The following is an 18808-nucleotide window of genomic DNA, read 5'->3' on the forward strand; positions in this document are numbered from 1 at the left end:
ATTTCACATTTTGTCATGCTGGGGCCTTTTAGAGCTTTCTACATGGTATGGGTATTGCTCAATGTTGAAGGCCATACTGTGCCCTATAGTTGTTTTGTGGTCTCTTGTGGCTAGTTGGCTCATTAGCAATAATACCACATCTCCTTATGTTTTTAATGGTTCTTAAAGAGGACATTATTTCTTCTTCTACATACCCTTTTTGAGTTCATGTAGTTATTTGACAAACCTTTTACATTCACTTGTGTATTTACAATATAAAAGGTGAATAATCATGATTTAAACCCTGAAGGTAGAAACAAGACTATATCAGTATTTTGTGTCATTTTATTTTGTTGTGAGATGAGTTTTAACTACACATGAATCATTTGACCCAAGATATACAAAACAAACACCAACATGATTTATAACATAAAGTGTGTACTAAGTCATCATGAATTTGTCAAAAACATGGAGGCTTCGACAAACAGTTTGTTGTTCAGACTTTTATTTTTTTTATTCCCTAACCTGCAGATTTATGAGAAATGTTATAAACTGAAGTACTTCAATCTATACTAGATATAAAAAAAAATGGAAACTATTTGCCTTTTCTTGGAGATTGGAATATCAAAGCAATTTTGTGCATTGTCAGCAATAAGGAAATGAAAGAAAATAGACATGTATTCATAGAAAAAAGATAATCAAATAATGACAAATTCATGATGACCAAGTAATACATCACTTATCATATGAGGGAATATTTGAACTAAATGAATCTGAGATACATCTGAAAATAATATTTGAACATTATAACATGTAACAAGATAATCAAACTAAGAAAACATTTGATTCAAAACAGGATATCACAACAAAAATTGGTCATGAAATGCTGAACATAGAATTGAAGGTCAATAATTAATATTATAATGGATTCTGAAGCTGTTCCATTCCGAGTAGGCAAATGGATCTAAGATGGTGAAGAATTTTGAAGATTTTATGAAAATGTTTGAAGAAAATGACACAATAAATGCTGTGAATTCCTTTATTTTTGTGGATACCAATTTTTGTTGATTGAAGAAAAACTGTATTTCCGGGATACTGTATTTTGTGGTTTTGCCAAAGTCTCCATACAAGCCTACAGAAAATTTGTACATCGTTGAAGATTTAAATTTGTGATAAACCTATATCCCGGAATATTGATATCAAACAAATAATAATGAACCCACAGTACCAGTGAATTGTTCTGTTTTTCGGCTAAATTAGAAACCATCAGCTATCTTCTTATTATAAAACAATAAACCTATAATAACCCTGTGTTCTGATAATTCTATTGGAGTTAAACATCTTTTATATATTTAATAGTAAGCCTAGCTGCTACAATGGAACAGCTTTTAAACATAACAATATTGCACTGACAAGATAATACAAAATATTGCACAATTAAATAATACTTTCATACAACTAAACAAATAGGATTTTTTAAATCAATCTACTAACATTACAATAAGCTTTTTTTCATAAAAAAACAATGGCTTTATGGAACAGATGAAACAGCTGCTGCAACAAATCTGTTTCATGGACATTAATAATCAAAGGAGTTGTGGAAATACCCCAAATGACGGACCTCTCAAGTCTTTCGGATATTCTATTATTATTAAGGTTAAATATTAATCAATGGTTGAAATCTTTTATATTTCCATACTGTTTGTATAGATGAAAGCAATGTAAAAATTCAACTGATATTTCTTATGAAGAACTATTTTCATTTAAAAATATAAAACTTGGGTAGACAAGTATTCAACAAAAAAGTATCAATCATCAGTCATCTAATAAATCACAATAAAAAGGAACAAGAAATGTGTTCTGGGAACTAAGTAAAATATTTTAGCACTGCTATCATGGGAATGATAGAATTTAATCTATGACTTGTAGTTGGAACTCAAAATGGTAGATTCTTATTCTTATACTACTATAAATTCTATAAGCTGTACTACTTTAAAATAATATTTTATTATCATTACTGGCAGTCTAGATAATATGAATAGGCACTTCCTCTTAAAGTGCTCAACTCAATATTAAAGGCTGGGTACACTTTGTGGAATTCGTTTGTATCTTTAGTCTAAATTTTTTTAAGCAAGCTCTAAGGACAGAAACAGCGTGCATACACTGACCTAACTGTATTTACATTATGAAATTATCACAATGTTAAATCTGAGCTGATTATCACATAACAAACGTTTACATGTTCCGAGTACAGAATCGATGCAACAGTGACCTGAATATTAACCTCTTACAAATGCTGTGCTACAATGATAACATTTATAACATAAAAGGTAACAATAACTCAATAAGAAATCTCAGTAAACATATTTGGCACAAAATAAAATGATTCCCCATAGAGTTATGTCCCTTAGACATAGAATTGGAATGGAAATTTTATACACATAATATACATATAACATATACAATTATGTTCATCGTTAACTTTGTTAGATGAAAATATAATATTTACTTTATGCACAACCAGGAAATATACAGATATTCAGATTCTCATATGAAGTGGTTACCTCTCGTCCCTTCACAACTGAATTTTCATATACTTTTAATGCACTTTCTTTAACATGAAATTTCTCATGTATTAATCAAGTTTTCAAAAGATATGAGGAAATTATTTACATGAAAAATAATGATGAATTAAGTGTACATCTATAAAACTTTGTTTTTAAATAAGTTTTATTTTGCGAGAATTTTCCCATGGTACTTCTTGTCAAATGTGTATTATTATTATTTTACATGAGTACATTTTTAGATATTAATATTTTTTGTGATACTCTAATTATGGGACTAAACAAAATGTGGTTATTAGTGATGACATCAGATCAAAAGGGTGTAAAAACAGAAAGGGTTTACTGTGCTGAATAATGCATTGACCCCTATACAACATGAGTATAATCTCATGTAAAATTTTATCACATTATAAACATAAAGCTGAAGACCTAGTCTTTCATTCTCACCCATACATTTTCTACATCTATAATTATATACATATTTATAATAAAATTCTAAACAAATTTCTATACAGTGAATATCTTACAACTTAATAAGAAACGAATGTCAAAAACATATAAAACATTTTAAAAATATGTTCCATGATAATTGGTAAAACACTTTGCTCCAGATTGGTATGTCTGTGTATTTATGATTAAAAGCTTTAAATCTAATGTTTAGCAATTGTAAGATGTCGCTAAATATGCATATTGGTGGTCATCGAAACTTGGTGGGTGTAGGACAGCGACCAATTTCACAAAAAATCTTACGAGAAAAAATACCCACAAGACATGGACATTTCAGTATAACTTACAATCATTTTTTGTAGTAAGATTTTTTATGAAAAGATCCCCTGGATCTAGTATTCTACAAATGAAAATGTATTCTGCATGTTTTTCCAGTCTACTGGAATGTTTACATGTTAAAGTGGATGAATGAAAGCTTGAGCACTTTGCTACATGATAATGTTAGAATGAAATCAAATATTCCTAGAACCCAATGATAGTTCAATATGAAAACATTTGGTATTTAAAAAGAAATAAAAATTAAAATCAGTTTTTTTTACTATGTATGACAAAATTATCAAAAATATTATGCAACGTTTTTTTTTTTATAATTCATGCTTTAACCTATAGTAATGGTAAGAATCTATATTATATAATATGGTATGCCAAAATGAGTCAAGGATTAAAAAATGTCCTTTCTGTAATTTCCATGCTTTTTTCACTTCTTGATCGGTATGAGAAAAATATTTCTCATCTCTAGGGAAAACTTTGTTCTTGGTCGAAATTTCAATTATGACGTCAAATTTTCTTGATTTCTTCTTAATTTCCTATTGTGATGTCATGAAAAAAAGCAACCATGCCTGATGACGTCACATATAAAGAACACAACTTTCTGCAAAATCTTTGAAGAGGAAGGATAAACTTGTTTAGAAATTGTCTTAAAATCATCAGAGAAACAGATTCCACCACTATATCTCATGTATTATGAAAATTTTCCACTCTCAACAGTTAAATATTTAAAAAGCTTGGCAAGCCTCATGTTTTAAATTATAAAATTAAACTGTCTCGAGTGGAGAAATATTGTTACACACTTGATGCAGTGGTGGAATCTATATTTCTTAGAGAAGAACATGTTATGTTATGTTCTAACTAAATCATGAATGATAAAATATTTGGAAGCCATTTCTATTAAGAGTGTTACCTTTTAGAACATAAACAAGAGTTCTAGCATATCTTTCTTTACACAATCACGCGACTAAAACAACATCAACACAAAAAGTAATCTCAACATTTTGATATGATTGGCTTCATTGTGATAATGTGACTAGACATTATATATTTATATACATTCACAACCTGATAATTTACAATGTTCATTATATATGGCACAAATGAGCAATGGTTTACATATTCTATAATCATCTGAAATCAGCATTGTGCACAGATTATCAATAGACTACATGAATTAGCTGAAATGATTATCTAAATTAAGATTTCAATTTTACAAATTGTTGAATAAAATGACATATCATAGGTAACTAGTAATATTACTGGGATATGTCTCTGTCTCAGCGTCTAGAGGAGTATTCTTGGTTTTCTGTATAATGTCACATTAATTGTTATCAGTATTAAATTGAATTTGCCATCAAAAACTGACTAGAAATGTAAGCATAAAGTTCTTATCTTGAACCTCCTCATCAATAACATGTCCTAATCTTGATCTTCATACTGTGTCTTCCTTAAATTGAATGACATGTATAATATCACAAAATCTATAATTTTCTATCTCACACAATACAATAATCTTTCAGATATACTGTTATCTGAGAGAATTTCACAACCGTTAACAAGAATAAACAATCTACTCTGAACTTCTTTCACTAATTCGCTGAACTATGCAACTACATTTGTCACTACAGAGCCGTGATAACTTCTCAGCTGGAATATTAAATTCAACATTGTCACAACCATGATTTTTTAACAGAAGTGTTATGATATGGCAAGACGCTATCGTTGAAAGACTGTGATAAAAGCAGTCAAAACTGTCGTTATAGCACAAATCACTGATAAATGATGTCTTTTAGCAATGTTGTGATTATTGAAACTTTCATACTTTCCAATAGAAGCATCATAACTTTTCTGTGCACCATCACCTGAAAAATATAGATTAAACATAAATTTGTAAGTATCTTTCTACAATATAAACACATCATCAAATATATCTCATCATTTAAAAGCAGAATAACAACAGATCAAGATACTTAGGAGTTCAGATTATCATGTAAAGAGCAGCTGAATAAAAGAGCAATACAAATTGTTCCAAATTAAAACGGGCAATACTATGGTTGAAATAATAAAAAAATCCCATGCCAAGATACCAAGAGACCACAGTAAACAACAATTACAAAATTTTCCTAATCCAAAATTTGCTTTAGCTTGCAAGAAAATCACTGAAACATGAGCTTAGCTTGCGAGAAAATCACTGAAACATTAGCTTAGCTTGCGAGAAAATCACTGAAACGTTAGCTTAGCTTGCAAGAAAACCACTGAAACATTAGCTAAGCTTGCAAGAAAATCACTGAAACATTAGCTTAGCTTGCAAGAAAATCACTGAAACATTAGTTTAGCTTGCAAGAAAATCACTGAAACATTAGCTTAGCTTGCAAGAAAATCACTAAAACATTAGCTTAGCTTGCAAGAAAATCACTGAAACATTAGCTTAGCTTGAGAGAAAATCACTGAAACATTAGCTTGGCTTGCAAGAAAATCACTGAAACATTAGCTTAGCTTGAGAGAAAATCACTGAAACATTAGCCACTAAGTGTATCAAATATGAAATTGGATTTTAAACTTAAAATGATTCCATGTTATGTAAAAGAAATGGAGGCCAGAGTCTTTCATGTGAGGCTGTTATACTCCCCTAAATTCATCATTAAGGTCAAGGAACAGTAAATGGGCTATCCCAAGTCAGGAGTCTGTAATTCAGTGGTTGTTGTTCATTGCTGTTTATGTATCATATTTGTTTTTGGTTTGTTGTAAATAAATAGTACGGTGACCTGTAGTTAATTTCTGTGTCATTTGGGCTCTTGTGGAGAGTTGTCTCATTGGCAATTATACCACATCTTCTTATTTTTTTATTTTTAACACAAAACATAACTGACATGTCTATAAATTTTACTTACCATATACTGCAGCACTAATTTATAGACATGTCACTTATGTTTTGTGTTTAAAATACAAGACCATATGCTATAGCACAAAACATAACTGACATCTCTATAAATTTTACTTGCCATATGCTGTAGCACAAAACATAACTGACATCTCTATAAATTTTACATACCATATGCTGTAGCACAAATCATAACTGACATGTCTATAACTTTTACTTACCATATGCTGTAGCACAAAACATAACTGACATCTCTATAAATTTTACTTGCCATATGCTGTAGCACAAAACATAACTGACATCTCTATAAATTTTACTTGCCATATGCTGTAGCACAGCATAACTGACATGTCTATAAATTTTACTTACCATATGCTGTGGCACAAATCATAACTGACATGTCTATAACTTTTACTTACCATATGCTGTGGCACAATTCATAACTGACATCTCTATAAATTTTACTTACCATATGCTGTGGCACAAATCATAACTGACATGTCTATAAATTTACTTACCATATGCTGTGGCACAAATCATAACTGACATGTCTATAACTTTACTTACCATATGCTGTGGCACAAATCATAACTGACATCTCTATAAATTTTACTTACCAAATGCTGTGGCATAAATCATAACTGACATGTCTATAAATTTACTTACCATATGCTGTGGCACAAATCATAACTGACATCTCTATAAATTTTACATACCATATGCTGTAGCACAAAACATAACTTACATCTCTATAAATTTTACTTACCACATGCTGTAGCACAAAACATTACTGACATCTCTATAAATTTTACTTACCATATGCTGTAGCACAAAACATAACTTACATCTCTATAAATTTTACTTACCACATGCTGTAGCACAAAACATTACTGACATCTCTATAAATTTTACTTACCATATGCTGTAGCATCTGTGAAAACTGGAAAATTTTTACTGTATGTTGTCTCACCAAATTTATTCATGGCTACAAGACGAACTTGGTACTTTGTGTTTGATCTCAGACCATTCACTACTTTCCAGGATTTTAAAAATTCTGGCTTTGTTTTCTCCCAATCTATTTCTCCTATAAAGATAAAATGTACACATTTACATCTCAATAAACATATTTCTATTATTGATGTGATCTTCATTAACAAATAAATAAATATCAAACATAAATTTGTTTATTATGATAATTTAACCTCATAGATTTCATAAGTTTGCTTACCATCTATTACTTAGGACTTATTGTTCTTCAGCATCTAAACTGAATGGTTATAAAGTTGTTTAATGGGTCTTTAATCATCAGATGACATCAAACTGAAAAGCCATTTTATTGAATTCTAAAAAGTATATCAATACAAATTTGTTAATCAATTGTATTTTTGAGATATTTCAGTGCAGAATACCTTCTCTTTTATACTCTAAGAAGTACTGGACATCACGCTGAAAGTGTTCTGGTCTCCATGTGATGTTAAAACTGGTTCTATCTACTGCTGACACAATAGGGTGAGGGATACCAGGTCCTGAAAATAAAACAATGGTTATTAGGGAACATATATCTTAGCAAATGTCAAATTATATTGTACCGTGACCTATAGTTGTTTTTTACATCCTTGACCCTTTTGTCTTCTTTGGATAGTTGTCTCCGTGGAAATCATACCAAATCTCTCTTTTGATATTAGGTTTAGTTTGACTTTTTTATGAAAAATATTTTGGCTTAAATCAGCCCATTAGTTTTCTTGTTTGAATTTTTTTCACACTTTGTCATCCAGAGACTTTTCTAACTTACCATATGGTACGGAATATTGGTTGGTTGCCTTAGAATATCATTTGGCTTAACTTAAGTATGTCTAGTTGATGCATTCCATTTTCATGTGACTTTCCTACATCAGGGTCAGTAGTTGTTGTAGGTCATATCTTTATGATTTCGTTATTTGGAGAATTTGGATTTTTTATTGTTTCAGGATGATTTTTAGTTTGACATATTGTATGGACATCTGTCAATTTTTTAGACAATTTGTTACACTCTAGATGTCTTTTGGTTGTTTTTGTTGTTGGATTGCTGTCATATTGACATATACCCCTACATCTCATTTTATTTGACTTCTTTTTATTTTTAATCAGTTTAAAATGATCAACATGGTATGAAATATGTCATTCAAGACTGAAAATCTTATTAAAAGAATCATGCATTTATTATACAATAAATGGAGAATGTGTTCATGGGACACAGGTAATGCCCCAGCTTGCATATAATGTTATAAAGGGACATAACTCAAAAACGGTAAAAGTGACCCAACCCAAATTCTGACTTGATCTGTGTTTTGTGGTAATAAGCATTGTGTATAAGTTTCGTAACATTTGGTTAAGGCAAACTAAAGGTAGAGAACGGAAACCAATTTTGGGACGTACGGACAGACAAGGGTAGCACTTAATGCCCCCTCCGCTGCGATTGGGTCATAAAAATTACACAAATGATATAGAATACCTTATAAAACCATAAAACTCACTTGAATTTGTTGTTTCAACATCTATAAAGCTAGGTTCTCCTCTACCTGTCTGTGTCCGAGCCCACACAAGGAATCTGTATGTATGATCGGCTTTCAATCCTTTGATTTGAGCTCTTAATACTGATGGGTTGGAAATTTTTGGTTCAAGGAATATCACATTACCAACTTGAGAGGACTTAACTATAAAGAGTAAACATTGTTTCTTTTAAAAAATTGCCCTTTCAGAAAAATATGCTGCAAGATCAGTAAATGCAAAAATAAATAATTTATAAAGGTCAAGCAGAAAAAAAATTACTTGACTTTAATACATAAAAAGGCTTGTTATTGAACTTCAATTTAAAACTTGATAAAATCCTATAATTGTTTATCTTCAATTCCTCTCATGCAATAACATTGACTATAAATGTTAGATGTGAAGGCAACGGTAAAGGAAAATTAAGGACTTTAAAGTAAAATTGATAGTTAAAAGACTAGATGAACATGTACTACCTAATGGATGATAGTTAAAAGACTAGATGAACATGTACTACCTAATGGATGATAGTTAAAAGACTAGATGAACATGTACTACCTAATGGATGATAGTTAAAAGACTTAGATGAACATGTACTACCTAATGGATGATAGTTAAAAGACTAGATGAACATGTACTACCTAATGGATGATAGTTAAAAGACTAGAGGAACATGTACTACCTAATGGATGATAGTTAAAAGACTAGAGGAACATGTACTACCTAATGGATGATAGTTAAAAGACTAGATGAACATGTACTACCTAATGGATGATAGTTAAAATACTAGATGAACATGTACTACCTAATGGATGATAGTTAAAAGACTAGAGGAACATGTACTACCTAATGGATGATAGTTAAAAGACTAGAGGAACATGTACTACCTAATGGATGATAGTTAAAAGACTAGATGAACATGTACTACCTTATGGATGATAGTTAAAGACTAGATGAACATGTACTACCTTATGGATGATAGTTAAAAAGATATAAGAAGATGTGGTATGAGTGCCAATGAGACAAATCTCCATCCAAGTCAAAATTTATAAAAGTAAACCATTATAGGTCACAGTGCGGTCTTCAACACGGAGCCTTGGCTCACACCGAACAGTAAGCTATAAAGGGCCCCAAAAATTACTAGTGTAAAACCATTCAAATGGGAAAACCAACGGTCTAATCTATATAAAAAACGAGAAACAAGAAACACTTATGAACCACACCAACAAACGACAACTACTGAACATCAGATTCCTGACTTAGGACAGGTGCAAACAAATGCAGCAGGTTTAAACGTTTTAATGGTACCAAACCTGCACCCTTTTTCTGAAACAATAGTGTAACATCACAACATAGAAAGACACACTATAAAATATCAACTGAAATAGCTTAACTCAATCAAAGGACATATTAACACCATTGAACATACACTGAACAAATAAATTTGACCTATGATACAATGTAAATACAAAATAAATAAACTAAGGGAAGAATAATAAAAGTAACATGTTATATCGGTATGAAATGTTAAACAATTAAAGAAAAACAATATGCTCGAACAAAAATATCAGCCATTTGCAATAACTTTAAACACAGGTAAATGAAAATAATTTTGTTGTTAGGTATACATGTACGTGTACAGTACCAATAGAGAAAGGAAATATCTTTACAAAACAAATAATTTTGATGTTCATAGCACGAAGCGAAAACCTATAGCAATACCAAACACCCATCAAAGCTGGCACACAGATCAGATACAACCCTGAATAACATCAAACAACAAAAAAGCAATACAACTAGTATCAACAGGTCAAATAAACAAGAAAGTATGATTTGAGAGTACTCGCAGTTACTGACAGCTAGTTAAAAGCCAAAACAATTAATAATAAAAAATCATGCATCAGTGACTAAAATGAACATGTACTACCTAATGGATAATAGTCAAATACTAGATGAACATGTACTACCTAATGGATGATAGTTAAAAGACTAGATGAACATGTACTACCTAATGGATGATAGTTAAAAGACTTAGATGAACATGTACTACCTAATGGATGATAGTTAAAAGACTAGATGAACATGTACTACCTAATGGATGATAGTTAAAAGACTAGAGGAACATGTACTACCTAATGGATGATAGTTATGGATGATAGTTAAAAGACTAGAGGAACATGTACTACCTAATGGATGATAGTTAAAAGACTAGATGAACATGTACTACCTAATGGATGATAGTTAAAAGACTAGATGAACATGTACTACCTAATGGATGATAGTTAAAAGACTAGAGGAACATGTACTACTTAATGGATGATAGTTAAAAGACTAGAGGAACATGTACTACCTTATGGATGATAGTTAAAAGACTTAGATGAACATGTACTACCTTATGGATGATAGTTAAAAGACTAGATGAACATGTACTACCTAATGGATGATAGTTAAACGACTAGATGAACATGTACTACCTTATGGATGATAGTTAAAAGACTAGAGGAACATGTACTACCTAATGGATGATAGTTAAAAGACTAGATGAACATGTACTACCTAATGGATGATAGTTAAAAGACTAGAGGAACATGTACTACCTAATGGATGATAGTTAAAAGACTAGATGAACATGTACTACCTAATGGATGATAGTTAAAAGACTAGAGGAACATGTACTACCTAATGGATGATAGTTATGGATGATAGTTAAAAGACTAGAGGAACATGTACTACCTAATGGATGATAGTTAAAAGACTAGATGAACATGTACTACCTAATGGATGATAGTTAAAAGACTAGATGAACATGTACTACCTAATGGATGATAGTTAAAAGACTTAGATGAACATGTACTACCTAATGGATGATAGTTAAAATACTAGATGAACATGTACTACCTAATGGATGATAGTTAAAAGACTAGAGGAACATGTACTACCTAATGGATGATAGTTATGGATGATAGTTAAAAGACTAGAGGAACATGTACTACCTAATGGATGATAGTTAAAAGACTAGATGAACATGTACTACCTAATGGATGATAGTTAAAAGACTAGATGAACATGTACTACCTAATGGATGATAGTTAAAAGACTAGAGGAACATGTACTACCTAATGGATGATAGTTAAAAGACTAGATGAACATGTACTACCTAATGGATGATAGTTAAAAGACTAGAGGAACATGTACTACCTAATGGATGATAGTTAAAATACTAGATGAACATGTACTACCTAATGGATGATAGTTATGGATGATAGTTAAAAGACTAGAGGAACATGTACTACCTAATGGATGATAGTTAAAAGACTAGATGAACATGTACTACCTAATGGATGATAGTTAAAAGACTAGATGAACATGTACTACCTAATGGATGATAGTTAAAAGACTTAGATGAACATGTACTACCTAATGGATGATAGTTAAAATACTAGATGAACATGTACTACCTAATGGATGATAGTTAAAAGACTAGAGGAACATGTACTACCTAATGGATGATAGTTAAAAGACTAGATGAACATGTACTACCTAATGGATGATAGTTATGGATGATAGTTAAAAGACTAGAGGAACATGTACTACCTAATGGATGATAGTTAAAAGACTAGATGAACATGTACTACCTAATGGATGATAGTTAAAAGACTAGATGAACATGTACTACCTAATGGATGATAGTTAAAAGACTAGAGGAACATGTACTACCTAATGGATGATAGTTAAAAGACTTAGATGAACATGTACTACCTTATGGATGATAGTTAAAAGACTAGAGGAACATGTACTACCCAATGGATGATAGTTAAACGACAAGATGAACATGTACTACCTTATGGATGATAGTTAAAAGACTAGAGGAACATGTACTACCTAATGGATGATAGTTAAAAGACTAGATGAACATGTACTACCTAATGGATGATAGTTAAAAGACTAGAGGAACATGTACTACCTAATGGATGATAGTTATGGATGATAGTTAAAAGACTAGAGGAACATGTACTACCTAATGGATGATAGTTAAAAGACTAGATGAACATGTACTACCTTATGGATGATAGTTAAAAGACTAGAGGAACATGTACTACCTAATGGATGATAGTTAAAAGACTAGATGAACATGTACTACCTAATGGATGATAGTTAAAAGACTAGATGAACATGTACTACCTAATGGATGATAGTTAAAAGACTTAGATGAACATGTACTACCTAATGGATGATAGTTAAAATACTAGATGAACATGTACTACCTAATGGATGATAGTTAAAAGGCTAGAGGAACATGTACTACCTAATGGATGATAGTTATGGATGATAGTTAAAAGACTAGAGGAACATGTACTACCTAATGGATGATAGTTAAAAGACTAGATGAACATGTACTACCTAATGGATGATAGTTAAAAGACTAGATGAACATGTACTACCTAATGGATGATAGTTAAAAGACTAGATGAACATGTACTACCTAATGGATGATAGTTAAAAGACTAGAGGAACATGTACTACCTAATGGATGATAGTTATGGATGATAGTTAAAAGACTAGAGGAACATGTACTACCTAATGGATGATAGTTAAAAGACTAGATGAACATGTACTACCTAATGGATGATAGTTAAAAGACTAGATGAACATGTACTACCTAATGGATGATAGTTAAAAGACTAGAGGAACATGTACTACCTAATGGATGATAGTTAAAATACTAGAGGAACATGTACTACCTAATGGATGATAGTTAAAAGACTACAGGAACATGTACTACCTAATGGATGATAGTTAAAAGACTAGATGAACATGTACTACCTAATGGATGATAGTTAAAAGACTAGATGAACATGTACTACCTAATGGATGATAGTTAAAAGACTTAGATGAACATGTACTACCTTATGGATGATAGTTAAAAGACTAGAGGAACATGTACTACCTAATGGATGATAGTTAAAAGACTAGATGAACATGTACTACCTAATGGATGATAGTTAAAAGACTAGAGGAACATGTACTACCTAATGGATGATAGTTAAAAGACTAGATGAACATGTACTACCTAATGGATGATAGTTAAAAGACTAGATGAACATGTACTACCTAATGGATGATAGTTAAAATACTAGATGAACATGTACTACCTAATGGATGATAGTTAAAAGACTAGAGGAACATGTACTACCTAATGGATGATAGTTAAAAGACTTAGATGAACATGTACTACCTTATGGATGATAGTTAAAAGACTAGAGGAACATGTACTACCTAACAGATGATAGTTAAAAGACTATATGAACATGTACTACCTAATGGAAAGAGTATGTTTTGCATGTTCTGATGCATGCAAGCTGTTATGAATTTTCATTGTGTAATCACATATTTTGCAATTTTATATTCATCATAAATTTGTAATGAACTCATTTTTTATTATGAAAATTGAAAATAATTTTCAGATTCTGTATAAATACGCCATGCATGTGTTCCACTTGCTTTGCTTAGGCAAGAATACAGCTTGGCCTACCCATGAGTTGTTTCCCTTTGAAAAAAATCTTAAATTGGAAACAAAGTCAGTAATTGGCCTTACTTGGTTGGTATCCTATATCATATCCCATTAATACGCCATTAGGCTCCTCTGGTGGCAGCCATTTTAATACAACATATGTAGAACCAATTCTGTGTTCATGTAGGTGTCTAACTGGTCCTGGAACTACAAGTAAAAAAAAATGCAAATTTAAGAATATTTCACAATAAAATATTGATAAAATTTGATTAGATTATATGAAATACATGGTAATACATTATAAACTTCTGCAATCTTATAGTTTTCTAGTCATTATTTAAGAAATATATCTCTCTCTGCACCAAATTTCCTAGCCCTAATAGATCCCTTAAAAATTTTGGTCAGGCAATATTCAGTGACTTGGTCCTAAAGCAACTAGTGCTAGTGGTCAATTTACTTTATTAAGGTACTTCTCACCTCCTTCTGGTGTTGAAAAGTCTATTGTAGCACTAGGTGGCCCTGTATAATGGTCATTCATCACAGAAACTTGGGCCCTGAGTGCTGTATATGCTGGCAGTCCACTTATGGCAGCTCTGACATCACGGAGATACATATCATCACTGGTCTCTACAATAACATCAACTTCCTCCCATTTATGTCGACCTTCACTAGACTTCCAGTAACGTAACTGTAATAATATACAGATCAGGTAAAATTGGTGCAATGGTCAATATTACCTGCTTATTTTTAGGGATAAGAACAATATTACCTGCTTATTTTTAGGGATAAGAACAATATTCCTTTGCATTTTTTTATTGTATTGTTATTGCCTGTTTTGCCAATTTTTCAATTTACTTTTGAACCACACACATACAATATCTGATAAAACCGTAATAAGATTTTCTTTATCAAAATATTGCAAAGTATTTTAAAATATTTAACAAATTCTAGTAAATGCAATGCTGACCATCCTATCAGTCCGACCATTTTGTGTAAAGTTAATAGAAGCATGGATTTATTTGACAGGAGAAATTACCAAGGGCTCTTTTCACAAAAAATCTTACGACAAAAATTGATTATAAAAAGTAAAAGATACTGAAATTTTCATGACTTTTTATTGTGCAATGAGTAACAGACTTATATATTCCAACGAATATTGCAACAACAACATAAACCTACCTTATAACCCCTAAATCTTCCCCTTATTTTATCTTGAGATGTGTCTACAGATTCCCAGATAAAGTGAGCTTTGTGAGGTTGTATTGGCTGCATAGGATCCAAACGAAAATCTTTAGGTGACAACAAAGGTTCTGAAAAAGATAAAGTTCTCATTAAACTTGTCTACATTGTGACAAGAAAGGACACCTATGGCTACATTGATTCTGAAAAAGAATTTTTCAACATTTTGTAAGGGAAGGAAAAAATTCAGTGACGTTGATTTTTTTAAAGATTCAGATGATATAATTAATGCATTACAAATGTATGCTAATATATTGTGATGAATTATATACATTCTGACCTCTGATCAAGTAAACCTGATATGGATGTTTACTTTTTTATTTATGCTAGGGGAAACTTATATATGCCTTTTTCCCTTTCTTGCACTGTGCAGAATTTATATTTCTCTTCTATATGGGGCTTAACAATGAAGAGATAAGCTGTCTCCATTTCTATTATTTCTATAATATGACATATCAATTATTTATGCCATCACCGATTTTCTTATTTCTAAAGTTCTTTTGATACAATATCAATTCTCAAAGATGAACTCCTACTTATTAATAGTGAAATATAAGCTTTCTTTCTTTTACCTCTTAAAAATAATATACACATATCTAAGTGTGAATAATAAGAGATATTGGTATATGTCAATGAGTCAGTAACCCAACAACACAAAAAACCATGGGCATTTATGAGGTCAATATCATGGTTTTCATCAAAAGACAAGGCAAATGCGATAAAAAAACCTAATCAAAGAATGCAATAGTTATATTGGCCTTTAAATTCTTTCTCTAAAAATTGCAAATATGAACATAAAATTTTTAAAATCTTCAAAATTTACACAATGTAACATAACTATTGCAGAATGTTATTTTTTTTAACCTACTAAACTGAACAAGTGTGAACATCATGCATTTCTTGCTTCATGTAAATTTAAGACATTAAATTTAAAAAAAAACAATTCTGTAAAATATTAAGGAGCAACAAAAACAAAAAGGACCTAAACCGAACAGTCATTGAAGTAGTATAAAATTATAGAATGTATACAACTTATGGTTAGTACTGACCTGCTTCTCCTGAATGACCTAGTATAATAAAAGCAGGTTGATAAGACTCTCCTATATCATTGACAGCTTTCACTTTAACTTCATATAATCCATATATATCATTTACATCTAACTCTAACTCATCTGCATTCTCGTCCCAGACTGTCATGTTCTTCCAGTAGGTACTACCTTTAGGTCGCCAGAATACGTGATAACGAAAACCTGGACCGTTGTGTTCTAATCTAGGCATAGGCTGAAAAACAAAGGTTACATGTATAAACTAAACCTATACTGAATCAATGAAACCTGGACCGATGTGTTCTAATCTAGTCATAGGCTGAAAAATAAAGGTCACATGTATAAACTAAACCTATACTGAATCAATGAAACCTGGACCGATGTGTTCTAATCTAGGCATAGGCTGAAAAATAAAGGTCACATGTATAAACTAAACCTATACTGAATCAATGAAACCTGGACCGATGTGTTCTAATCTAGGCATAGGCTGAAAAATAAAGGTCACATGTATAAACTAAACCTATACTGAATCAATGAAACCTGGACTGTTTGTTGTGTTCTAATCTAGGCATAGGCTGAAAAATAAAGGTCACATGTATAAACTAAAACTAACTGAATCTATGAAACTTTGACCATTTTCTTCTAACTTAAGTGTAGGCTGAAAACAAAGATCAAAGGTCACATTTATAAACTAAAAAATTATACTGAATCAATAACTGCACACATCAATTAAACATGAGAAGCCAATTCAAAGAACAAACATTTTCTGCGTCTGTTCAACACATCTTCTTACCCTTACTAGTACACTGCACACTCCCTACTGGAATATGATAAGACCTCTGAAAGAAAAAAACAATTTGTTCCAAATAAGAAAGATTGTAATCTAAAATTTTGATAAAAAAAATAAAACCGTAGTATGATTTTTATGTATTAGCTCAAAAGGTAAAAGTTACTTCTACCTTGAGAAAAATGAAAATGGAAGAAAGTTTACTGAATTCAATTGCCAACTATGGAGGCTTGTAGAATATCTCTAAAGTTGTTGTAAAGGAAGTTAATTGTACTTTTCATTGACCATGGAGTCTCCCTCAATATCCTTAAAGTTGATGTAAAAGGTTTAAAAACTGTTTTCTCATCAAACATTTGATAAAATATGTATTTCTTACACATCCACTGAGAATTTGATGGTTGTAAAATAATTTCTGTCAGTCTCATGTATTCTCTACTTGTTAAAGCACAAGACATATGAGTAAAGGGAAATGAGGAATGTGTGTCATTGAGGCAGCAAACAAACAGCACAAATAACCAAAAGACATCTAAAGGTCAACTTGATTCTGATTAAGGATATATAACTAATGCAGAATAAAAAAAATTCTTTGTGGAAAGTTTTATTTTCTGAACCTGAAAGAATAGTTTAATTTCTATACAAAATCATCTCTAACATTTCTAAATTTCTTAGGGTAACATAAAATGATGAATTATTTTCTTCGTCACAATCAATATTACATTTTATTTTTGAAATACTTAAAACCGATTATGATGAATGGATCTTTAAAATTGTTATAAAATCCCTTTACTCAGCATGTCAACATGGAAGGTGCTATTCTAAGAGCCATTATAAACCTCTTTTTAACACCCCCAGGGCTCGTAACTAGAAATTGTGCACTATTACACAAAATATTTCTCTCTAAGGCAACATGAATTAGATTTAAGTAATTATTTTTGAAATGATCTTTCTATATAACCAATTCTATTGTGCTTTATATGCAAATAACACCAGGTTTTAATCTGCCGTTCCTAATAATATCTCGTAATATCTCCTTTTCTACATAGAAAGATAAAAACTAGGTTAGCAAGAATGAAGCAACATGACACGTTTCATAATTGTTGATCAGTTCTGCCAAATTACAAAATACAAACTCAGCGACATTTTCCAAGTAACATTCCTTTTATACAATCATGACACTAAAAAAGAATGAATTTTTGTGTGAGTTGACATATCAAATATGAGAAATTTGATTAGTCCAAACTTTTTAAGTCTAGCATGCAAATATAGCTTATCGCAAATAAATCCTATAGGGCATGCTAATTTGGTATTCTTGTTAAAATCTATTCATCTCAAACATGCAATGGAACGTGAAGAAATCTGTATGCAGCAGTGTACCAGGCTGCGCAAAAATCAATTTAATCACAAATGATTGTTCCTTTACTCAGGAAATTACAGCCTTTTACTATTTCCTGTCATTATGAAAAATAACCTGACAATTCATACTTGTTTCATGCTTAT

At 31.1% G+C, this 18808-nt stretch overlaps 1 protein-coding gene across 3 annotated transcripts in view; it reads right to left on the reverse strand.

Annotated features, from left to right (window-relative positions):
• Nucleotides 1–306: 306 nt before the first annotated feature.
• Nucleotides 307–18808, reverse strand: part of LOC127731771 (neuroglian-like) — a 157157-nt gene continuing 138655 nt past the window's right edge. For all 3 annotated transcript variants that reach the window (XM_052240634.1, XM_052240689.1, XM_052240746.1), the window contains 8 exons: nucleotides 16528–16759; nucleotides 15419–15549; nucleotides 14717–14927; nucleotides 14324–14446; nucleotides 8715–8894; nucleotides 7611–7727; nucleotides 7118–7285; nucleotides 307–5182 (listed from right to left, as the gene is read on the reverse strand). In XM_052240634.1, the coding sequence (XP_052096594.1) occupies nucleotides 5037–5182; nucleotides 7118–7285; nucleotides 7611–7727; nucleotides 8715–8894; nucleotides 14324–14446; nucleotides 14717–14927; nucleotides 15419–15549; nucleotides 16528–16759 (1308 nt within the window). In that variant the 3' untranslated portion in view covers nucleotides 307–5036. The remainder of the gene's footprint in view (nucleotides 5183–7117; nucleotides 7286–7610; nucleotides 7728–8714; nucleotides 8895–14323; nucleotides 14447–14716; nucleotides 14928–15418; nucleotides 15550–16527; nucleotides 16760–18808) is intronic.

Source organism: Mytilus californianus, unplaced genomic scaffold (assembly GCF_021869535.1).
Source record: "Mytilus californianus isolate M0D057914Y unplaced genomic scaffold, xbMytCali1.0.p SCAF_1, whole genome shotgun sequence".
Classification (NCBI taxonomy): Eukaryota; Metazoa; Mollusca; class Bivalvia; order Mytilida; family Mytilidae; genus Mytilus; species Mytilus californianus.